The sequence below is a fragment of the Bacillus rossius genome, assembly GCF_032445375.1.
Source record: "Bacillus rossius redtenbacheri isolate Brsri chromosome 9 unlocalized genomic scaffold, Brsri_v3 Brsri_v3_scf9_2, whole genome shotgun sequence".
Taxonomy (NCBI): domain Eukaryota; kingdom Metazoa; phylum Arthropoda; class Insecta; order Phasmatodea; family Bacillidae; genus Bacillus; species Bacillus rossius.
In genome coordinates this window covers 14,763,248-14,784,503 of record NW_026962013.1, presented here as the reverse complement: position 1 = coordinate 14,784,503, position 21,256 = coordinate 14,763,248, and the positions used below count along the sequence as shown (strand labels likewise).

General features: G+C 32.6%; 1 protein-coding gene across 9 annotated transcripts in view; it reads left to right on the top strand.

Moving 5' to 3' along the window:
- LOC134543081 (sex determination protein fruitless-like) overlaps positions 1-21,256 on the top strand; it is a 107,383-nt gene that overhangs the window by 5,953 nt on the left and 80,174 nt on the right. For 4 of the 9 annotated variants that reach the window (XM_063387845.1, XM_063387843.1, XM_063387846.1 and 1 more), the window contains exon 4: positions 1,413-16,331. The exons of the other annotated variants lie outside the window; for them this stretch is intronic. In XM_063387845.1, the coding sequence (XP_063243915.1) occupies positions 1,413-2,090 (678 nt within the window). In that variant the 3' untranslated portion in view covers positions 2,091-16,331. Of the gene's footprint in view, positions 1-1,412; positions 16,332-21,256 lie in introns of those variants that run through there. 9 annotated transcript variants of the gene reach the window in all.

The following is a 21,256-nucleotide window of genomic DNA, read 5'->3' as shown; positions in this document are numbered from 1 at the left end:
GCTGCGTATAATTTCCAAGTTTGTTTCCTCATATAATTTATTGTGTAAAAACATAATATACAGTGAAAATTAATGGCTACTGGGATGGTGGACAAAAACTAGGGATTTTTCTGGGGAAATGATACAACTGTTCTTTTTTTTCTCCTGTTTTTTTTCCAACACCACTTGAGTTATTTTTTTTCAATATAACATAGGACTTTTTTTTTAAATAAGCAATTTTGTTATAATTCAAGTTTTCTAAAAAAAACATAATCACAACTGAAGAGCTAAATAAAATGTGGCTATATTGAATTTTAGTGTGATATGTGAATATATTATTTAGACAAAATATTTTTGTTTTTGCCTTGTTTCTTTTAAATAATTTTTTTACAGCTATAGTCTATTTTAAAGCTCAAAAAAAAAAGATCTTTGCTTAACCTTGAAACAGAATTGGTGGTAGGAAGATGGTTAAAAGCTTGAAAAAGTGGTTGAGCATACTACAGTATACAGTCTAAACTAAAGAACAACCTGTGAGTTGAGAAAGCTTATAAATTGTTTAACTATACTGGTATTTACTTAGTAATTTTGGAGTTTAACCTACTTAACTGCTGTACTGCCTTGTAGTATCATGTGTATTTAACTAAATGTATGATTAAAATGATAAATGTTACCTATTGATTCACACAATTTTAATTTTACTCATGGTCTTATGTAAAAAAAAAACTTGGAAACTTGCCTGGGTTTTTCTAATGGAATTTGTTGGAAAACTCCTCCAAAAATCACGGGTTGCTAACCCAGGCTACATTCAGTAAAATAGATTAATTAACCATATTAATTTTAATTGTGCTAGATCGTAATATGGTTGCTTGTCTAATAATTTAAATTAAAAATTATTGAAGTATTCTAATTTTATTTTTAAGAAATACTGCATTGTGAGGAGCTTTTATTCACTACCGTGATATCTTGTTTTTCATTATTATCAGCATAAGTACATATTTGTTTTAACTTTACTTTGTAGTAAAACTAATAGTATGCTCTATGTTAGTAGTTTTCTCATACTTTAAATATTTTTGTGAAATTTTATGATGTATGTTTTGCTTTGCTGTGGAGTGGTATGTATTTTAAAAGAAGATGGAGACTTATAAGAAGTGGAGTGAAGAAATGCCATCGTGGGAAATTTATGTTGTTAAAATAAATCACATGCAATGCAGAATACTTTGTTGTGAAGTGGAAGCATTTCAAGAATACCACGGTGGCAGATTTATTAAACAGTGGCTGTGTGATTAACGGTTTCATAATTTAATATGCCTGGCTACATATTGCTGCTAAAAAAAAAAAAAAAAAAAAAAATTACTAACCGAGCATAAATTTCACAACCAGAGAAGAAGTGGAGGACACGTCATTTACAATATCTTTTCCTTGTTTGTTGACAGACTAGTGTGGAGGTTGGAAGAGGAAAGAGTGATGAAACCGTTAGCCGCACAGCACTGTTGGAATCTTGTCACAGTTGGGGCGGACTGCCTCCGCCGCCGCTCGCGCAAATGACCAGCTTCTCCCAGGACTCTCATGGCAGCAGCTACCTGCAGAGTCAGAATGCGTTGCGCCGTTACTTGGCCGGGCAGAAGGTGGAGCTACCGAAGCTGGTGGCGCCGGTCACCGGGACATTCTCCTCGCAGCTGCAAGCGCCTGCCGGCACGGCCTACCGCTTCGCCAAGCCGAGCCACAAGGCCCAGAAGAGCAGCCCGCAGACACGGTCGTCGGAGCGGCAGTCCCCCGAGTCCCAGGGCGGGAAGGGCCAGCAGGGCCAGATCTCGGTGATCCAGCCGACGCCGGCCCGAGGCGGGCTGGCGGGCGCGTCGGGGGGCCCGAGGAAGGGGGGGCGTTTCCGGCCCGGCTGGCTGGATTCCTTCGAGTGGCTGCAGTACGACAACCAGCAGAACACCATGTTCTGCAAGTACTGTCGCAAGTGGAGCAGCGCGGTGCCCGACATCCGGACCTCCTTCGCCGAGGGGAACAGCAACTTCCGGCTCGAGATAGTCAACCACCATGACAAGTGCAAGGCCCATCGGATATGCCTGGAGCGAGAAGGGGATTCAGTTCCGAAGCAGTAGAGCCGGCGTAGCGGCATTGATACGATGCTCTTTATGCATATTTTAGGCTAGGCACTACCTCATCCCTTTGTGTCATGCATGTTGTTGAATAGCATCCGTTGCATAACTGTTGTACCTAAATCAAAATTTGTTATTAGTGACTAGAATTTCACAAATTTTTTATATTGTAGGCATTCGCTAGAAAAATATTTTGCTCTAGAATATTAAAAAAAATCTTGGTCAACATGGGTCGTAAAGTTAGGGAATGCAAAGGCAGTTTGTCTTTTGGAAGTTACACAAAGTATTTAGGTAATTGTATTGGGGAGACAGTTTTTACATGAATTTTACATGTTTGCTGATTTCCAGCATACATAGTAATTTGAATGTACAAAAAAATGAAACCAGTACCATTCCTGTTTGCTAAAATGACTTTTTTTTTATGTTAATGAAAAAAAAGTTTTCATATTATAAAGGAAGCTTTTATACACTACATTTAAGTCATGAGCATAGTATTTTAGAATCTTATAGCAAAGTGACAAATTTTCAAAAACAGAAATTATAAATTTAGAAGGCATTTTTTTAAATTGATGCGTTTTCTAAATATGGTTATGTTTTTACAAATTAGTTACAGTACATTTAGGATCTAAATAGTTGAGATGGTCAGACATATAATTAAAACTTTTATAAAATGGTTTAAAAGTTTGAAGTTGATACAGAATTGAAATGTGTGAAGCTTTTTTAAAAAAGCAGTGTTTCACCTTTGTCGAAGAGCTAAGTGGAAACAAAGCAATCATGAGTTTTTTTCTTTTATTTTTAACTGGTTTTTCAAGGTGGCCCTTACCATTTTAGTACAAAAGTTCACAATGCATTGCTAAGCAAATTATGATGTTTCATGGCCAAATAAGTTGTGAGTAGCTTAAATCTTTGATAGGCTTCATTGGTGGCATAAGTGGCGATGTTTAGCAAACATCTACCTAAATTTTTTATTGCATTTAGAGACCTATATCAATTAGCATAATAATACCAGTAAACATTTTTAAAAAATACATTTTGGCATTTTTGCTATTATTTAATAAATATCGTAAGTTTTTGCTCAAAGAGGGAAAGATAAATTATGATTTTGGTGGAAAATCTTTAACTGAAAAGATTATGATCATGGGTGTATGTATCAGCGTGTGTTCATCTTTGCTGTAGTAGTCTTTTTGACCCTTGGGATGAACGGAGGGTTTAACGACTGTTTGGGGCTCTGTTCTGGTCCTCTTGCCACACAAGGTGTTTTACCTCTACACTCCAGCATCAGAATCTTTCCTTCATACATAAATATATAAAATCACTCAAATTTAGCATATATCACTTTTTCTCTAACAAAACAGAACTTACATAACATTTTTAGCAGCGGCCCAGTGGTAAAATTTTTTTATTAGATTGATTGTGTGGCTATAATTTTCTTTTTTGATGCTGATATAGTTTGTGTTAAATGTTATTTGTATTGAAGTTTGTTTTGTTTTTACTTAGCATTTTCAGGCACCTTAAAATTTGATCTGTTGCCGAGTTCAAGTAAGTTAATTAAATTTAATATAATTTTGAAACTATATTCAAAAAAGGAAATCTTTCCTTTGAAAAAGTAACTGCAAACATTATAAATTAAAATTGTTTATAGGTCTTCTGTATAGTCAGGAAGATCCCTTAAATGTAAATACTGTTTTATATGTCAGAAATATTTGTTGTTAGTTTGTTTTCAATGGTTGTTTATTGTGTGTTAATGATGTATAATGGTTTGAATTAATATTGGTGCTGTTTGAAGAAGTGTTATTTAATATCTTTGTATTTCCATAAAGATATTTGAAATGTGGTTTAGCTGTTTGTTAATGGTCATGCTTTCTTGCCTGTCCAGAAGTTAACAGAAATAATTTTTGACTTCTATCAAAAGTGTTGAAATTTTATTTGCTGTTGTTTTATATGAAAATGAAATTGAAACAAAATTGTATTATCTTATTATATATGTATATGTGTTGATTGTTTGAATAACTTATAACAAACTGTAGGCTTACTAATTTTCATTGCAATATGAGGTTAGTGTTTCATTGTTCATGCCACACAATTTTCTGAAATTCTTTTAAGGACAGCAAACTTCCAACTATCAGTTTTAATTAAATTAATGGAAAGTCCAGAATCCAGTATAATCCCTGTATTGACTGTGGCTCTATGGCTGTTTTCCTGGTGTCAAGCAAATTTTCAAGGTGTAGTGGCCACACAGTTGAATTATCAGTGATAAATTTGTCTTGAACAGGAAGTTTTTATTTTGTTTTTGAGTTCACTCATACTTGAGATCCTTGTTTAGTCAAGGTCACAGTCTCTTATGTTTGAGATGGTATTACATTAGAATCATCTTGAATTCAAAACCTTGTATTTGAGAGCTTCGTGAATTCAAGGTCTTTGTGAATTTTTAGATCTTATATTTGTGAGCTTGAACTTAGATCTTCTTTCATCCTGAATTATAGATGTTCTTCTTGCATTGGTGATAATACTGCCTTTGAGGTATTCTTGCATTCGAGCTCATCTTGCATTCAAGGCCTTTCTGAATTGGAGATTCAAGAAGTCTGAAATTCAGTGTCTCTTTAATTCAAATAATTTACTTTTGAGGAGTGCAGTAGACATTTTCGGGTAGGCGTGGCAAGGAAGCTTCCAGGTTCTCTCACCATAGAAGGCGCTTTTTTGTTGAACAGTGTAATGTATACAATAACAGGACATGCGGTTTGTTAAGATGTGACTGGATAAAATATGTGCATTAAGGTAATATCTTTACTTATCTGGTGGGTTTAGTAATTATGACTTGAAAGGAGTGAATGGTTTTAAGTTTATTGTAAACTTTAAGGAAGTGGCAACCTATTATCATCACTGAAAAGCAAATAAGCTGTACAAGTACTTGCAGTTAATGAGTTGTTCTTAAAATGATCATCACTTTTAAAATTGATTGTCAGGAAAAATTTTTTAAGTTAAATTTTGATTATTAAATCTGCAAAACCCAAGAAGTGTGTGAGCTAGCACAACCAGATTTATGGAGCCAATTACCCAGTATACACAGGGCATAAGATTGCATTTGCAGCTTTGTATGACGTACAGAACATGAGTACTTTGCCATAATTGCTGATACATTACATGGCATTGAGAAGCTGAGACATTACATGGCATTGAGAAGCTGAGACTTTGGATGTATGTACTTGTAGGATAGTTCCACCCATGGCGCTTTAATTTGTGCCTACTATTCATCCATTGTGGCTATGGGTGTCATGTGGCAGGCCAGTTGCCGTCTGACATCGATCATGTTTGTTTTGATGGGTGAGTGATCCGGTGAACCAGTAGGCCAAGGAAGCTGAGTGACATGGTGGTCATCCAGGAAATGTTGGACGATGAGTGCCACTTCTTGTATTGCCCTCTTGGTTCAGAACCCCAGGCAGGTTCTGAAGATAGAGAACAAGAACTGACTTAAACACCTTCGCAATGTTAAGGGCTCCGCCTACCGGGGCACACATACGGTGCGCAAAGCTTCCGGAAAAACAACACGATTTCAAAACTACTCAAGATATCCGAGTGGGGTCTGCTTACGAAAAGTATTTAAGAGTTCGCTGAGGGCCGAAAAGTACTTTTGATTTCGGATTAAGTTTTGAAACTGTATTTTTAGAAGAGTTAAAATGGCTAAAACGCACGTTTCCAGAGTAATTTTTAGGCGTAAAACAACAGGTACAGATTCTTTAAAGCACTTAAGGGACTTACATTACACCTGTATCTTCATTTATCCGCATTTCACCTTTAACTTCATTTCTCCGTGATATATTTCACCGCTCAAATTTCACAGTTATTCTGTGATGACGAGAAGACTGCGTGCCAGTTCAGAGCCTTGCGCTTAGAGGTGATTCCGCGCTAGAAGCACCAGCGAGTGTCGTGCATATCGTCCCACCTCACTAACACAGATACACCCCTGACGAGACGGGCCCCTTAAGGTTGCTTTTCAGCACACCAGCAGTGCGGACTAGGTGCGAGACCAGTATGACGTGCATCCTGCATGTCTTGGGTCAGTTTGTGTGTCGCTGAGCCACTAGACACAGATGAGACAGTCGCGTTGTTATGAGCAGAGGCGTGATTCGTCTGCAAAGATGCCGGTGCACCATTCGTCCCTCCAAGCCAGATGTTCCAAATATTCATTGTGGTCATGGACACCTGCTAAAGATGTGGCATGTGCCTGAATTCATTAGTGAGGGCGTTTGATGCAGATGTAAAGTATATGCTGCTTTATGATGAACTTTAAAACATTTTCCGGCAAGTTAACATGGCCACGCATAAGTGTCATACAAACACTACGAACACTGACCCGTGGGAGGCGTAGTCAATAACTCGTGCAATGGTGGCAGAAGTGGTGAAAATGTACATGTAATACTGAATGCATCATTTTTTTTGTGAAAAAATTAAAAATAGAAATTAAATTTTTTTGAATTATTATGCTTGAATATTCTGAAAACTGTTTAGTTGGGAGTTTGCTGTAATTATTTGAAATTGAGAACTTATTGCTTGAATGAAATAACTGTTAGTACTTGCTCCCCATAGTGACAAGTTTTTTGGCCTTTAAACGAACAAAATTTATACAAATGGCATATATTGTAGTAGGACTTTTACTTCTTGTTTGATGAATTTGTTTTAGTTGGTAGGAACAAAATTAAGCCATCTCTTGTTGTTTTCGAGTTTCTGGCTTTTATTTTCCAAGAAAAAAGTTTTTACATTTTTTTTAATGCTTCTGAACTGGATTGTAATTAGGGCTTTTATGGGAATGTTTTGTCAGCACATTTAATAACTTATAGACATAAGTTAAAAGCTTTTTGGTCTATCTATGCATCACTGTATGACAAATTTAACAGTTATTTCTGTTTACTTGTGGGCTATCTAAAAATACTGCAAATGGCCATGTAGTCCGAAATTGTCAGGAGGAGGCATGCTGTGACGTGGTTGAAGTCACTTTTTAACTCACTGTTGCTCATATTGCAACATCCAGAACATTGCAGGAATGGAGCCTGACCATACCTGATCATGGATATTTAAAAGTTGTTGTTAGAACTATGCAAAAATTTTTTGAATTTTGTAGTGAACTAGATTAATTTTCTTTTTGTTGAAAGTTATGTTTGTAACTAAACAGAACTGGCTTCCAAGGGGAGAATATTTAGGTTTTTTATTGCAAACATTTTAAGTTTTTAGTAAACAAATATTCAAGGAAGCTTCAGGCACTGTTTACATTAGGTAATAGAAACACTTGTTCTTTTGTGAACTTTCCTGATTTAGGAAAGTTTTTGAAATTGGTTAAATTACTTTTTTGAGTGGTAATTGTCATGTTGTATAATTAATATTTTATCTCATCTATCTTTCAAGTTACCGAGTCTGCAAGAACAGCAGTAATTTCTCTGGTGTCTTTTTTATAAATAGATAAAACATGACTATAAACAATTTCCAAGTGTTAAAAATTTGTTGTATATCAGGTAGTTATTGAATATACAGTTTTGTAACTTATTAAAATTAGTTGGCTGTCCCACGATATCAACTGCAGTAGGTTTTTTTTTCTGGAACCTCAAATGATAAAGGTACAAATTAAATTGTTATGTTCTCAGTATATTGTCAAATATTACAATTTTAGCGAATGTGTTAATTGACAGGAAAGGAAAGTGTTGTTCTGCAACTTCTCTTAAATTTGTTAGATCTCTAGGAAAAGAGTACACAACCGTGCATCTTTCCTTCACAACCGTTCCGCAAATGGAAAAATCAATATTTGTAAATACACTGTGTACCTGTCACTGTTTTGAAGGCTACCATAGAGTTTCCATAGAAGTGTTCCTATTTGTTTTGCATTGGCAAGTGCATCAATATTGCAGTTTGGTGAATATCTTGATGTGCAGGTATGACTACACCTCGCACCACAATAAACTATATTTACTTAGAATTTTTATATGTTGCATACAAATTTATTTGAAATTTGTATGTACATGTCCCAAGTGCTAGGAATACTTGCATGTATGTCCAAACCCTTGAATCAGCAATTTTTATATTTTTCTTTTACATTGCTTCTTGCAGTTGGTGAAAATGTATTATTTAATTTTATATTAGCTACGAGGCAGGAGTTACTAGCAAAAATTTATAGAATAAATGTACCATATAAGGGAAGTTTAAGGTTCTTGCAAAAAAAAATACTGAGTCAGCTGTGTAAATACGTGATTAATTCCCGGTATATTACATGTGTGATCAGGTAACTTGACGCAAAAGATCATGGTTAGTCAAAACACTGGAATCTGTTTTTACAATGCATGTTTCTGTTAAATTCCAAGTACAGTCAAATCTTGACTGTCCGATTTGCAGCTTATCCTTGGCACCTGTAGATGACTTGGCTGTCTGCATTCTCTTGGTAGCTTAGTTCACTTGACCGTCCATTCCCACATGTAAGGCTACTTGAGTTGCAGACAGCAGTGCAGAGAACACACTCATATTGCATCGGCGTGTACGCTTAATTGTTTATACCTGAAAAGTTCTTCATTTGCTCTTTTGTGATATCATTTTATTCCAAAATAGTTTCTCTATTGTAATACACATATACCCTAATTATACTTTAACTTACTGCTAGAAGCAACGGAAAATAAACTTAGTATGTGTATCGCTAAAACTTATTTTTTGCTCAGTGACGAATATTAGCCTTTTCGCGATAACGAGACATTGAATATTTCCGTCTATGGTAAACGTTTGTTGTAAGACATGTCACTAGTAAAATTATTTTATGTGTGGATAGTAAAACATATTTTCTTCCAATGAGCCACTGCAAATGCACTTAGCACAGCTTCATGCTAAAAGTTATGCACAATTCCTTGTTTATGCCTTTTTTTGGTCACAATAAAATATCTGTGTGCCCTTCTATAGTATTGTTTTATTCTAGAGACATCTACCTACTTAATAAATTATGTTTTTGAGGAATTATTCTGTATATTAATTTATGTTTTAGTGTGATTCAAACAATGTTTCCAAAAAAAAAAAGATTAACTAATCAAAGTAAATATTTCAACCATGTGAGATGAAATGTTTTATTAGGCCTATGAAGGTATCTACATGAACTCTGTGCATTATCCTCGATTTTGGATTATCTGTGACATCACTCCCCTCTCTTCTGTATTCATCTTCTGTTGTATATTATTTATTACAGTTTTGTGGGTGGTGAATAGAACTCCCAGACAATTATTATTTTTAAAGCATAAATAAAACAGAAATGTAATGATTATGTATTATGATTTTAATCTCGGGCACTAGTTTTTCATTTTCCTCACTAACATATCAACAGATTTACAACCACATCAGCAACAATTAATCACGTGATGGAGGTTTTTTTCAATGGGAAGATTTACGTGTTTACATTTGTTTTGTAGATCATAATCTGTGTCTGAATGTAGTGAAGTTCAAGAAATGTTTAAATATAGTCTCACGAAAAATTTTTCTTCGATATATAAGGCTATAAGCTGTAGGTAGGCATGCAACAAATATTAAATAAATAAATAAAAATAATTGTGCACTTGGAATATCTTTGCAGTCATTTATTGAGACACATACCTTCGAATGTAAGTCAATAAGGATAGTTTGTGTGTGTGTGTGTGTATACACACGTAGTTTAAAACTTTTTAGTGTATAATTTTTTGTATTTTTTTTAGTTATTCATATCAATCAGAGGTGTTTAAATACAAGATAGCAACCCAATGATGAAGTGCTTAAAAATTTGTTAAAATTTCAAAACTAAAGTATAATACATTAATTTTAATAAAAATTATGTTTTTTTTAAAACTAATACTCAGGTAATAAATTCACAATGTATACAGTAATTAATGAACACTTCAGTATTACATAGTAAAAGTATGTTAATGTTAACTTCCATATGGGCTTTGATTATAAGGCATTAGTGAGGGGTATCTACAGCCAGTTCTGTTAAAACTAAAGTGATATGTTGGAAAATGTTTTCATTCTATATGATTGTAGAGAATGTTTCATATTAAAATGGTGCTCTGTGTTTACAATGAGGATGTTGAAAAGAATGTGATATTCAAAGTAACTGCTAATTGCTGAGATGAAGTGATTGTATAATCGGTAGTTTTGAGAAATTGTACCTGGTGTTTTTAGATGATGATGTTCAAATTTTAAAGTTTGTTATGATGTTGCATTTATATTACTCAAACATAAATAGGGACGTTAGCGGAAGCAGTTTCTAATAGACTGATGCGTCTGGCGGCAGCGCATCAAGTTAAAGCTGTAAGAAAATTTGTTTGAGACAACAGGTTACCGTAGACTCTATTGTACTACTGTATTTGTTAATCATATGTGTAGGATACAGTCACAAAAAAATAATGCACATGATGTTTGTGTTCGACTTTGAATAGTGCCTTGTCCCTGTGTAGTTTGAATAATATAAATAAACATTCATGAAGCAGAGAAGGTTGTGAAAAAAAAGGCAGTACAGTTGTTTTGTTACATGAAGTAGTTTATTCATAGTGAAAGAGAATATTTTAAAATCAAATTTGGCTACTAATGTGTCTGTAACAAAGGCATATTGTATTGCTGTTGTGATAATGTAGGGTATTTTTCTGTTGGCATTAATATTTTACTGTGAAGAATATTATTTTTGTGATCATTAATCTCTACATTGCTTGTATGGTATTTGCAATGTGAATTTTTATTATCATGTATGTAAGTAACGTGCATTGTTAATTTGTGTAAAAAGTTGTTTTTGATTCATGTGATGGTGCTTCTAATTAATAAAATCCTATTAATTCTGATATTCTACTCTAACAATGTATCTAGATGTAGTGTTCAATAAAGGTAAGCTTTGTGTGTAGTAGCTAGAATCATATGCATAAGTTTAGATGTTTTCATAAAGTATTGTGAAGTTTTGATCTTGGGTGTTTTTTTTTTTACAATTTTATTTGCATTATTTTAGTAGTAGCAGTGACAAAAATATTTTGTTGTGATTGAGGTTTATGTAAGTGGTTTAGGTCTTTGCGAAGCATTGTTTATTCAGACATAAATAAGTTAATCAATTAGATTTCCTAAAAGACAAGACCTTGCTATGAATTGTAGAACTTTTGTACTGGATGATACCATAATTTTTAATTCCACTTACACAAGCAGTCAAACATAAACAGACATGGAACAGAATGTTGCTTGGAAATGAGAAAACAAACATTTTCTGATTCAAGCCTTGTCAGTTCACCTACAAACAGTTAATGTATGAACAAGAAGACTTTCAGGTTTGTTTTTCGTGCAGTACAGGCTATACAATATGCCTATCATTACACTCCTTCTCGACTTTTGATTGGCTGGTCCAATCTTCCCCACCATTTTCATCTCTTACCTTGAAAAGTGCAACCCACCCAACTTTGCAGCATTTGTTAGCTTTATTGAGCGATATTGTAACACGTTTTGTGTACCATGCTCATGAGAGCTCCACATACATTAGAAAACTCAAGGAAAATAAGAGAGAAAGCTAGCTAGCATATAAAAATATGGTTTGTTGTTTGTTTTCGCTTTGTTTGTGGGTTTTAGCTGCGTAAAGTTTAAAGAAATGATCACTGACGTTTCCGTCGACATTGAAGTCACCATCTTCTGCTACCCTGAAGAGGGTGACTGCAGTGTGGACAGAAACTTTTGAGACTATTTCTTCAGCCATGATGCTGTTAAAACCAACAAGCAAAACCAATTTGGACACGATGGCTGCAAATCCCTGCATGCTTAATTAAGTTTCTTGGTTCCCAAGGTAATTGAGAATTTTGTTACTTTCATTACAAGCTAGACAACGTGAGCAGTATTTAGACACTTTTACGATTTAAGAATAGTAACTTGAAAACCGTATATATATATATATACACATACATATATATATATATGCATATGTGCACAGACAAAAACATACTTAGCTACAAAATGTAGCTAAGTATGATTTTGTCTGTGCTCATATGCATACTCTTTAAGATAAAGTGAGATATTGATAAGTGTTGCATGAAATTTTCCGGTTTTAACAGCTGAATATTGCGATGTTATAAACAAAATACGTATATTTGTATAGCACCATACTAGCAATAGTGTTATCAACAATTAAAAATATTGAACTGTAAGTCAGAATGTTCATAGCAGCACCCAACACCTGTCAAAGTTTCACCTTATCTTAAACATTGTATGTAAAGTAGAAATATATAGGACCACAGTCCCTCCAACATTTTTTCTTCACTTCACTTTTAATAAAATGCAATTTGTTATTAGTGTTTAGAATTTTTTGAGTGTTCATGTTAAGAATATGCAATTAACAGTGCATTAAAAAATTATGGGTTACACCGTTGGCAATCCATCGTATTTCTGAAATTGAAAAGGACAACATCCAACATCAAAAGTTAGAAGAGTGAAATAACATAGCAAAGTTTTTATGTCATCAGTTATGTTTCTAAATTAATTTGTTTTTAAATTTGAGCAAATTTTTGTGAAAGTTGCTGTATGTTTTGAAAAAAATTTGTTGTTCGTAATAACAAAAACAAGCATTTTGTACATTCAATGGTTGTTTTGGCGTGAAATGTGTTTCTGTGTTTGTTAAATATGTTGTATGGTTAAAGCAAAGCAAAAAACTAGTCGTCGGGTTTCGTACCAGTAATCAGTAATGGTGCCATATAAGTGTAGGAGTGTTAAAAATGTACTTAACTTGCTCTGCTCTGAAAGGTTCTACTAATGACAATTTTTTTTAAACTGTGATTCAATAATGAAACTTAAAACCTGTTGGGTCGACTCCGTTTACTCTGTTACATGACATAGGTTACTTGATCATGGTGTGTGTACCATTTAATGACTGCAGTTCAAAAACGGGAATAAGGTTGTATGTTGCGTTTGTTTGAAGACATATAGAACTAAATTTGAAGACTTTTTTTTCTGCTGTCAAAAGTGGTATGTTGTATACAAAATCATAATTAACAAGCTTTTGTGTTTATCATTAGGAAAAAAAAATACTTATTTGCATACCTTTAGCAGCATAGTTTAATTTTGTCAAATTATTTTGTGGTCAGTATTTTCCATGAATGTGAAACAAGGTTACTGTTGCTACTGCAGGTTATGTTTGCTCCTTCTTCTGTTTGACGTCTGCTTCAACCCACCATACCCTGCGATTACACTGGGTTAAAAATGGAGGTGATCGAGGAAAATATATTCCTGAATGGGTGGGGTCAACTTTTACTCAAATAGAATCAAACTGTTGTTTTCGAACGTGCCTTTGAAAGCACAGTTGAAGTTGATGTTTCAGCAAGTTGTTCGCTTTATGAAACTATTTGTTTTAGAGTCTATTAACCATATGCAAATTTGTTTATTCTTGCACAATTATATTAAAAAGATAGGTTTTAAAGTGGCATAGGCTGCAAATTATATTTTAATTAGATGAACAATTGAGGATTTCCTTTGATATTGTCTACAAACTTTATTTGCAGTGCATGTATGATCTGATATCCTAATACTTCTGCATAAAAAAGTATCATAACACATTGTAAATTAAATATTTCTTATTTTAAAGCTTAAATATATTACATTGTGGCATATTAAACTTTAATGGTTTGTTGCATTTTTTAAATTTTTTCAACCTACAAAAAAGGAGAAATCTCAATGTTTGAGAACTTGAACATTTAAGTAAAGTTGGTAATCATTCAAAAACTTTTAAGTATTTAACTTCATATGTCTATATAAATTTAATAAAAGATCTGAAAGATAACACACACACTGATAGTAAAAAAAAAAACTTTTTGGTTACTACCTACTGATTTGGTTATTGCACTAACAGATATTAAATCTTAATTACTTTCCTACAACTTGCTCTTTCAAGAAAATTTTTTTAAATACATTTTAGTTAAGTTCATAAAGAATCAGTTTTCCACTTCAGTTATTATCGGTCATTTTACCAAATGGTAAACATAAAAAAACAGACTTCTACCATACTGCTACATATTGTCTCTTAACATTTCATTGTATTAAAACTTTCCATAGATCAGAGGAAATGAAACAGAGTGGTTCAAGTTTAGTTTTTTTTTTTTTTTTAATTTTTTGACACTGTTTGTGCACTAATTTTTACACATGGAAAATTCTCTCTCTACTGCTTGAATTGATTTTTCTCAGAGAAAACTTTTACTAGTAACTTGACGTGTGTTGCATAATTTTGTATTTTCTCAGAAAAGACACTCGTTTACTTTATCACCATGGAACACAGCAAGCAACACTGTATTGTCTGTCAACAGTGCTGCTTAAGGCTTAGTTTCGCACACAGAGTTGGTTATTCCATTTTCTTGTCAGTACTATTATTTAAGGAATTTATGAGTAAACAGCTAATAACCCACGGCTTCACTCACACGATTTCAGGGTACTGCTGATATCTTACCATTGAAAGAAAAGTATATGATTTATTCAAAACATTTTTACTAAAGAATTACACACAAAAAATCTCATAACAAAACCCCTTACGAATGATATTAAAAGTGGTTATGCGTAGGCCTTTTAAATTTTAGTATAGATTTTATAACTTCTGTTCTAGCGTGTTCGAGGATATATTTTACCTTGATAAAATCAAACATAGTACCTCCTTTTCATATCATGAGGTAGACAATTAAAAAAATTGTTAAACATGCACCTATTTCTTTTTAGTTAAATTTATGCCATCATTTACACTACATCTTTAACTTATTTTGGTTAAAAATGCTTAGAATAATTAAAAAATTTCACCGTGTTACAAATGCCATAATTATTTTAAAATATTTTATACAATTGCATCTTTATTTGAAATTTGTAAACAAAACAAAATTAAAATGTAATAAGTAGGCACACAAATCACAAAGCAAACTCAATAAATTAATTTTTCCTAGCCAAGAAGTCAAATAAATATAAAATCTATCGAAAGAAGCAAAGCAATTTCGTTAAGTTTTTAATATCCAAAACACAAAGCTAAATCAATAAATCCGTACATCCTAGACAAGTCAATTCAATTGTAGTTTGTATTCGTAAATTCGACTAATTCTGACAATGGCTTAAACGTACAAAAATGCTTCTGTCACAGAGTTAAAAAAACTAACAGGGCTGTCTATTGTTTCTTTGCTTTAACGACAGAAATCAGCCTTTAAAATATTTCCTACAAACAAACCTTAACCTTATCGAGCTGGTACATCATTTAAGATTTAATAGTAAAAATTTTATTATGAAAATATTTTATTCAATTTGACGTTGAATATATGTAGGCTAACAATTTATCGTGTGTCTACAGTATGACGAACGCTGCACTATCTCTACATTTCAATGTTAACTAAGGATTGTCAAAATTGTAGTGCATATTTTTTAAGTTGTCATTTCTGTTTATGACTATTGTATTAAAGGATAGTTGTACTATTATAAAGTTTATTTTTGCATACCAATATGCTTAGTACATTCTCAGATGTTTGCGAAAGTTAATATACATGGATGAATCATGCGGGTCCGCACCTTTTCGAGATTTCTTAGACTTCCACAAATGGCAGCACCGTTCCAATCTACTTCCTGTTCCTTTCACAAAATTTCTCCTACCAGATGACTTAACAAAGAGAGCTAAGATGTTACACATAATAATTTATGTGGCATGTCAGTCCTAGCCTTAAAGTCGGAGTGCATCGACAAAAGGAGTGGCATTCAGATATAAATTGAATTGGTTTTGAACCAGCAGCCAGTCAAGTGTAAAGATTTTTTTCCCTTGGACTCAGCATTGTGAGGCGTGTAACTGCGGGTTTTATCAAATTTTTCTGAAGAAAAGTGTAGGAACCTAAAAGAGAGATATATATATATATATATATATATATATATATATATATATATATATATATATATATATATATATATATTAAAAATTTTAATTAACATCCTTTAGGCAGCCAGGTCAAAAGAGACAAACATACACAATAGAATTCACAACTATTGGGGAAAGTATCAGCCATTGTTTGTTCCGTGTTTATTACCTCTGCGAGGGTTTATTGGGAAGTTGCAGAGTTTTGATATCTATAAGCCTGAATATTTTTGAATTGGAGGTTTTCATTTACACAGAAATTTGTTAATTAAATGAAATTTTCTTTTAATATAAACTTCTTTTTCCAGTTACTGTGAATTAAACTACAAGGAAAATTTTTTTTCCTTCTCTGCAATTTATGAATTGGTAAACATATATATACACACATATATAATGCGTAATTATATAATGTATATTTATATAAATATGTATATATATAATATATATATAATGTATATATAAATATGTATATATATAATGTGTGTATAAAATTTGAGCAAACGATTTTAATGTGTCACACATGTTTTCTTTATCTTGGCTTAGGCAATCATTAAGGATTTGTAATTAAAGACCAGAAAAATGTTAGTACTATGAATACTTTTATGAATTTTTTTTTTTTTGGAAATATCAACTCCATTAGTTTATGAAAATTGTTGCTTTACAGTTACTACTGCATAAACACAAGATAATATATTCAGAAATTTACTAAGGGTGCAATGTTGGAATATTTTGTATTTTTAAGGGAGACCTAAGAGTAGAATGATTGACTAGAAAGGACATGAACTATTTTTGTAAAATTAGTTTTGAAATATTTTTACTACAGTGCAGTTACGGTTAAATGTTAAGTTGAGCTGGCCTCCGAGGTGTGGATTGTGATATGTGTAATTTTTAAGAACGAAAAGTGTAGGTATTTGTGAAAGAAACAATATTATGGTCTTGTTATGTTTTGTTGAAACTTGTTGCATATATTTGTTTTGATGCAAATTATTTATCTTGCTTCTTTGATTCTTTCTTGATTATTATGCAGTATTATAAGTTTCATCGTCAACATGAAAAAATTACTTAAAATCATATTCATGCATTTGTTGACCTATAAGTTTCTCATATTATGTTGTGCATGTCAAAGTTTTAAAGTCAGCAGTTACAGAGAGATACTTTTTTTGAATATTTATTTTTGCATTTTTTTTTAAAATAAAATTATTTTGGAAGTCTTCATATTTTACAGTGTTTCACATGAGGCGTAGGAATTTTTGGAGTAATAAAATAGTGCACAAAATAGTTTACATCACAGAATATAGCAGTTACATCTACCCCTTCTTGCTTGAACACCTAAGTGCGTGTTTAATAAGTTTTGTATATTAATAGTGAAAAGAAATCTGGATTTTTAGGTTCACAAATAAATAGTATATGTCCAGCCAAAATAGAATTTCATTTAAAATTGAGGTCTCATAATTTTTGGTATGCTAAGTAAATTGCCAACATGTAGGCACTAATAAAAATTTCAACCAAAAGACTGGAAAATCACTAGCACCTACAACTCTTTCGATAACTTCCTAAACATTGGTTGTACATTATTCAATATATTAAGAAGTTAGCTTAAAAAAATATAAACTACATGGTTCACTGTTCATAAAAATTATTCAGTAAAGTGTTTTTGTCATGTAGAAATTATCTCTGAAAATGTTTTAGCTTTCTAACAACAAAAATACGTACGTTTCTGCAAATAGTTTATCTCGTTCTTGGCCTTGGATATTTCCGTTGCTTTTATGTCTAGGGAAAAGTTTATGTTTTTATGTTTTGCCTACTCTGTAACATGTTTCTTGTGGCAGTGTGCAGAAGTGTAAACACTCACTAAATTTACATTCACTGAAGGCTTATTGTCGTGGATGTACAACAACCAATTTAAGAAAACTAGAAGCATTTTGAATTAGAATTAAATGGCTGAGTACAATCATCCCAGTATGAAAGTTCAAGGGAGGCATCACAAAAAATTTATCCTGTATAGATCCACTCTCCCATGTTTTCATATTTATAGTTTTGCAGTTAGAGGTAGTTAGATTAATTTTTTTAAGTATATGCAACATGTTTCCAATTTAAGCTAACTATGTGTACATAGCTGCAGACTGGTCTGTGATTTGTATTTTGAAGAGTAGCTATTTAGGAATTGTGCACTCATGTCTTACCTAATCAGTGTACATTTAGTAGGCTGAAGGTAGAATATTACTTTTCAAGGTATGCTATTTCCTATGTCAGTTGCATTAAAATTTTTACTGCAGAATGAAATTTTTATGATATAATTACGTATTGTTTATAAAGTAAAGTAATAAATATAAATTTTATTTCTTCTTTATTTTTGTCCAAAAATTGTACATTTAAGTTAAAGTTATTAAAATAGTCACACCATAAAATGAAAAATAATATACATTAATTATTCTATAGTTATCAAGTTTATTTGTGAGAGGTATTTTGTTAATGTTACCGATGTGATAATGGTTACGTGTTACATACGGCTGTGCTGCGTAGAATAACGTAGATTATAGAAGGATTTGAATATAGTAATATTCTATAGAAGTATTGTATTTGGCTCGGATTGTTGAGTTTTTGGAGAAGTATTACAGCATGTGTGTGTTCATTTTCTACTGTTCAACAACATGTTTAAAATTTTAGGAAATAGCTTAGTTTTGTCATATTTTGGAACACGCGCTGCTGTAAGTTAATGATGGTACTATATTTTTTATTTTTTTCTTCTCAGATCAGAGATTATTGTACGAAGCTAATTGACATTAAATAAGTATGTTTTAAATGACATCTTTTTATTCAGTATTCATGCAACTCCCTGAAAATGTTTTGTAGCAACTGAAGCAGTAAATAAATGCCTTTGCTGTTCCGTTTTTTTTTCCCTTTCTAGCAAATGTATTTTATTTCATAGTGATGAAATCCTAGATAAATGTTTTGTGCTATTTTCATTATAAAGTAATTTTAGCATTAGTATTATTTTTGAGAATATGACATCATCATGTAATTTTCCTGGCATAAAAGTACCTAGTATTTTCTAAATAGTTTTTATCATTTGTAGGTTTTCAGTAATACTGTATCAGATTTTAACTGAGCAACAGTAGCACTAAAATTATATTCCCAAACATTATCCAATTTCTGCATGTGTCAGATTTTTTTAAAACAGAAATTGAGTCTCAAAATACAGTTATTTTCATCACGTAAATGTGATGGTGTAACATTTCAGCTGTTTGACCGAAGGTTGTTTTTAGCCATGTATACTAAGAGAGGCAAAAGTTATTTATTTCTATGCACTACAAATTTTTTTAAAACATAGAAACTGTACCATCATAGCTACCATCGTACTTTTATTTAAAGTTACTGTAAAACCCTGTTAAGAGTTTTTCAAGGGACTGGATTCTAGAATCTTGTCAGTGAAAAATTCTTATATGGGAAGGGAAAAAATTTTACTCCTTCATTGTTTGTTAAATTATACATGACTAAATTGACATGGTAATGTTTTCTTATAATAACTAGGGTCTAAACCTATAAAACAACAATACGTTTATTGTTCTTATTAAAAAAATAATTCTTACATATATATAGGTTAAATAAAAATGTACAAAAAACACATTCTGGTTGCGTTAAAAAAAGTTACAGTTAGAGAATTGACATACCTAACTCATATTGTAAATTTGCATTTATTCTACTTTTAGTTCACACCATTTTACTTGTAAATAAACACTAAGAAACAAAAATATAGTTCCTATTAACTTAAAATAAATTGACAATGAAAACCGTGACCTGAATGTGAGACGAAAGCAATGTAGAGTACCCAATACCCATAACTATCATCCATGCAGCATGCTATCAGCGAAATATCGATATTCGACTATGTGCGCACACTACAGGTATTGCTCTTAACAAGTACCACGTGGATCACAAACCTAAAGGAACAGAAAACATACGAGCAAAAATGGAAATTATAGAAAGATGCTTAAATTAAAATTTTCACAGTTACGTTCATCACATTAAGGTTTTTACTACAGCCCTCAACAAACTATGAAACTGTGTTTGGTGCCACAAATTACTGGGTCAGTTGCATCCATGTCATGCCAACAGGTCGGGGAACGATGGTGGCTGGTGGTTTGTTGTGTTTTTGTCAGACGTTATGCCTTGAATGAGGGGAATGGTGTACAGGTGGAACAGCCTCACAAAGTCAATACGAATGCAAGTAGATGATTGGTTAAAAAATGCAACAAGTAACCGCGTGCGGCATGTGACAAAGGTTTTGACAGTCAAGTGCAGTTATCAAGTTGATTTTCATTATTTGGAAATAAATATTTAAAAGTTTTAAGATAAACATTATTATGTTAAAATTTCTCCAAATGCTGAACATTATATGTAGAAAGCATCTAAAACGCAAATGTTTCAAATGGGAAGGGATGTGTGTAAGTGATTAGGGGAATAATTTTATGAACGTAATAGGTGGGAAAACATACTGTGTGGGAATGTCTAAGCTAGTGTTACTGTATTTTTCCTTTCTTATTACGTATCAATGCATGTTGTTAGTCTCTATATGGTTTAATGCAATGCTCCTAGCCTTGCTATCCGACATCAGTTCTTTTATTTCTCGATAACTAAAATGACCGTGTTTTTACACATTATAGACTTAGTCTGCACCTCATAGACACTGTTTCTTTCAGTTAATACTGATTTAACAAACCTGTGCCTGGTTAATATGCTTGAGTACTTGTTTGTTTCCCTGTACACCCAACACATTTAAAACGTTTCTTTCGTTCGGAATTAGCTACATTTCACTTTCACGTGCACTGTCAAAAATGCTTATATTTATTGGCCAGTGTGAAATAACTAAGAGCACTTATCGTAATGTGTGTTCTTGCAAAAATCTTGAAAGCTGTCAGCAGTCTCCGTGTAACAAATATTTTGAAAATACGTTCTCCAGTACCTAATGGCTGTGCACTGAACAGGTATCTTGGTTTGACTTGAGCATTGATTTGTAATGAGAAGGCAGACTACATAAATTTGGGTTGCATAAATCTATATGGAACTTTATGGCAGGTCTACGACTGTTGAGCTTCCAATCTTACCATTACTAAACAGTCTTGAACGTGTGGAATAGTAAAACACAAACTTCCTGCTTATGTTTATAGAAGGAAGACTTACAATCATAGTTATGAATTAGTGGTAAAGCTGGCACATAGATTTTCACTATGGAAGTGAATGGTGTAAGATTTTTTATGTTCATAAATATGGTTGCAAAGTGGTTTTAGTCGGAGAGACTTAA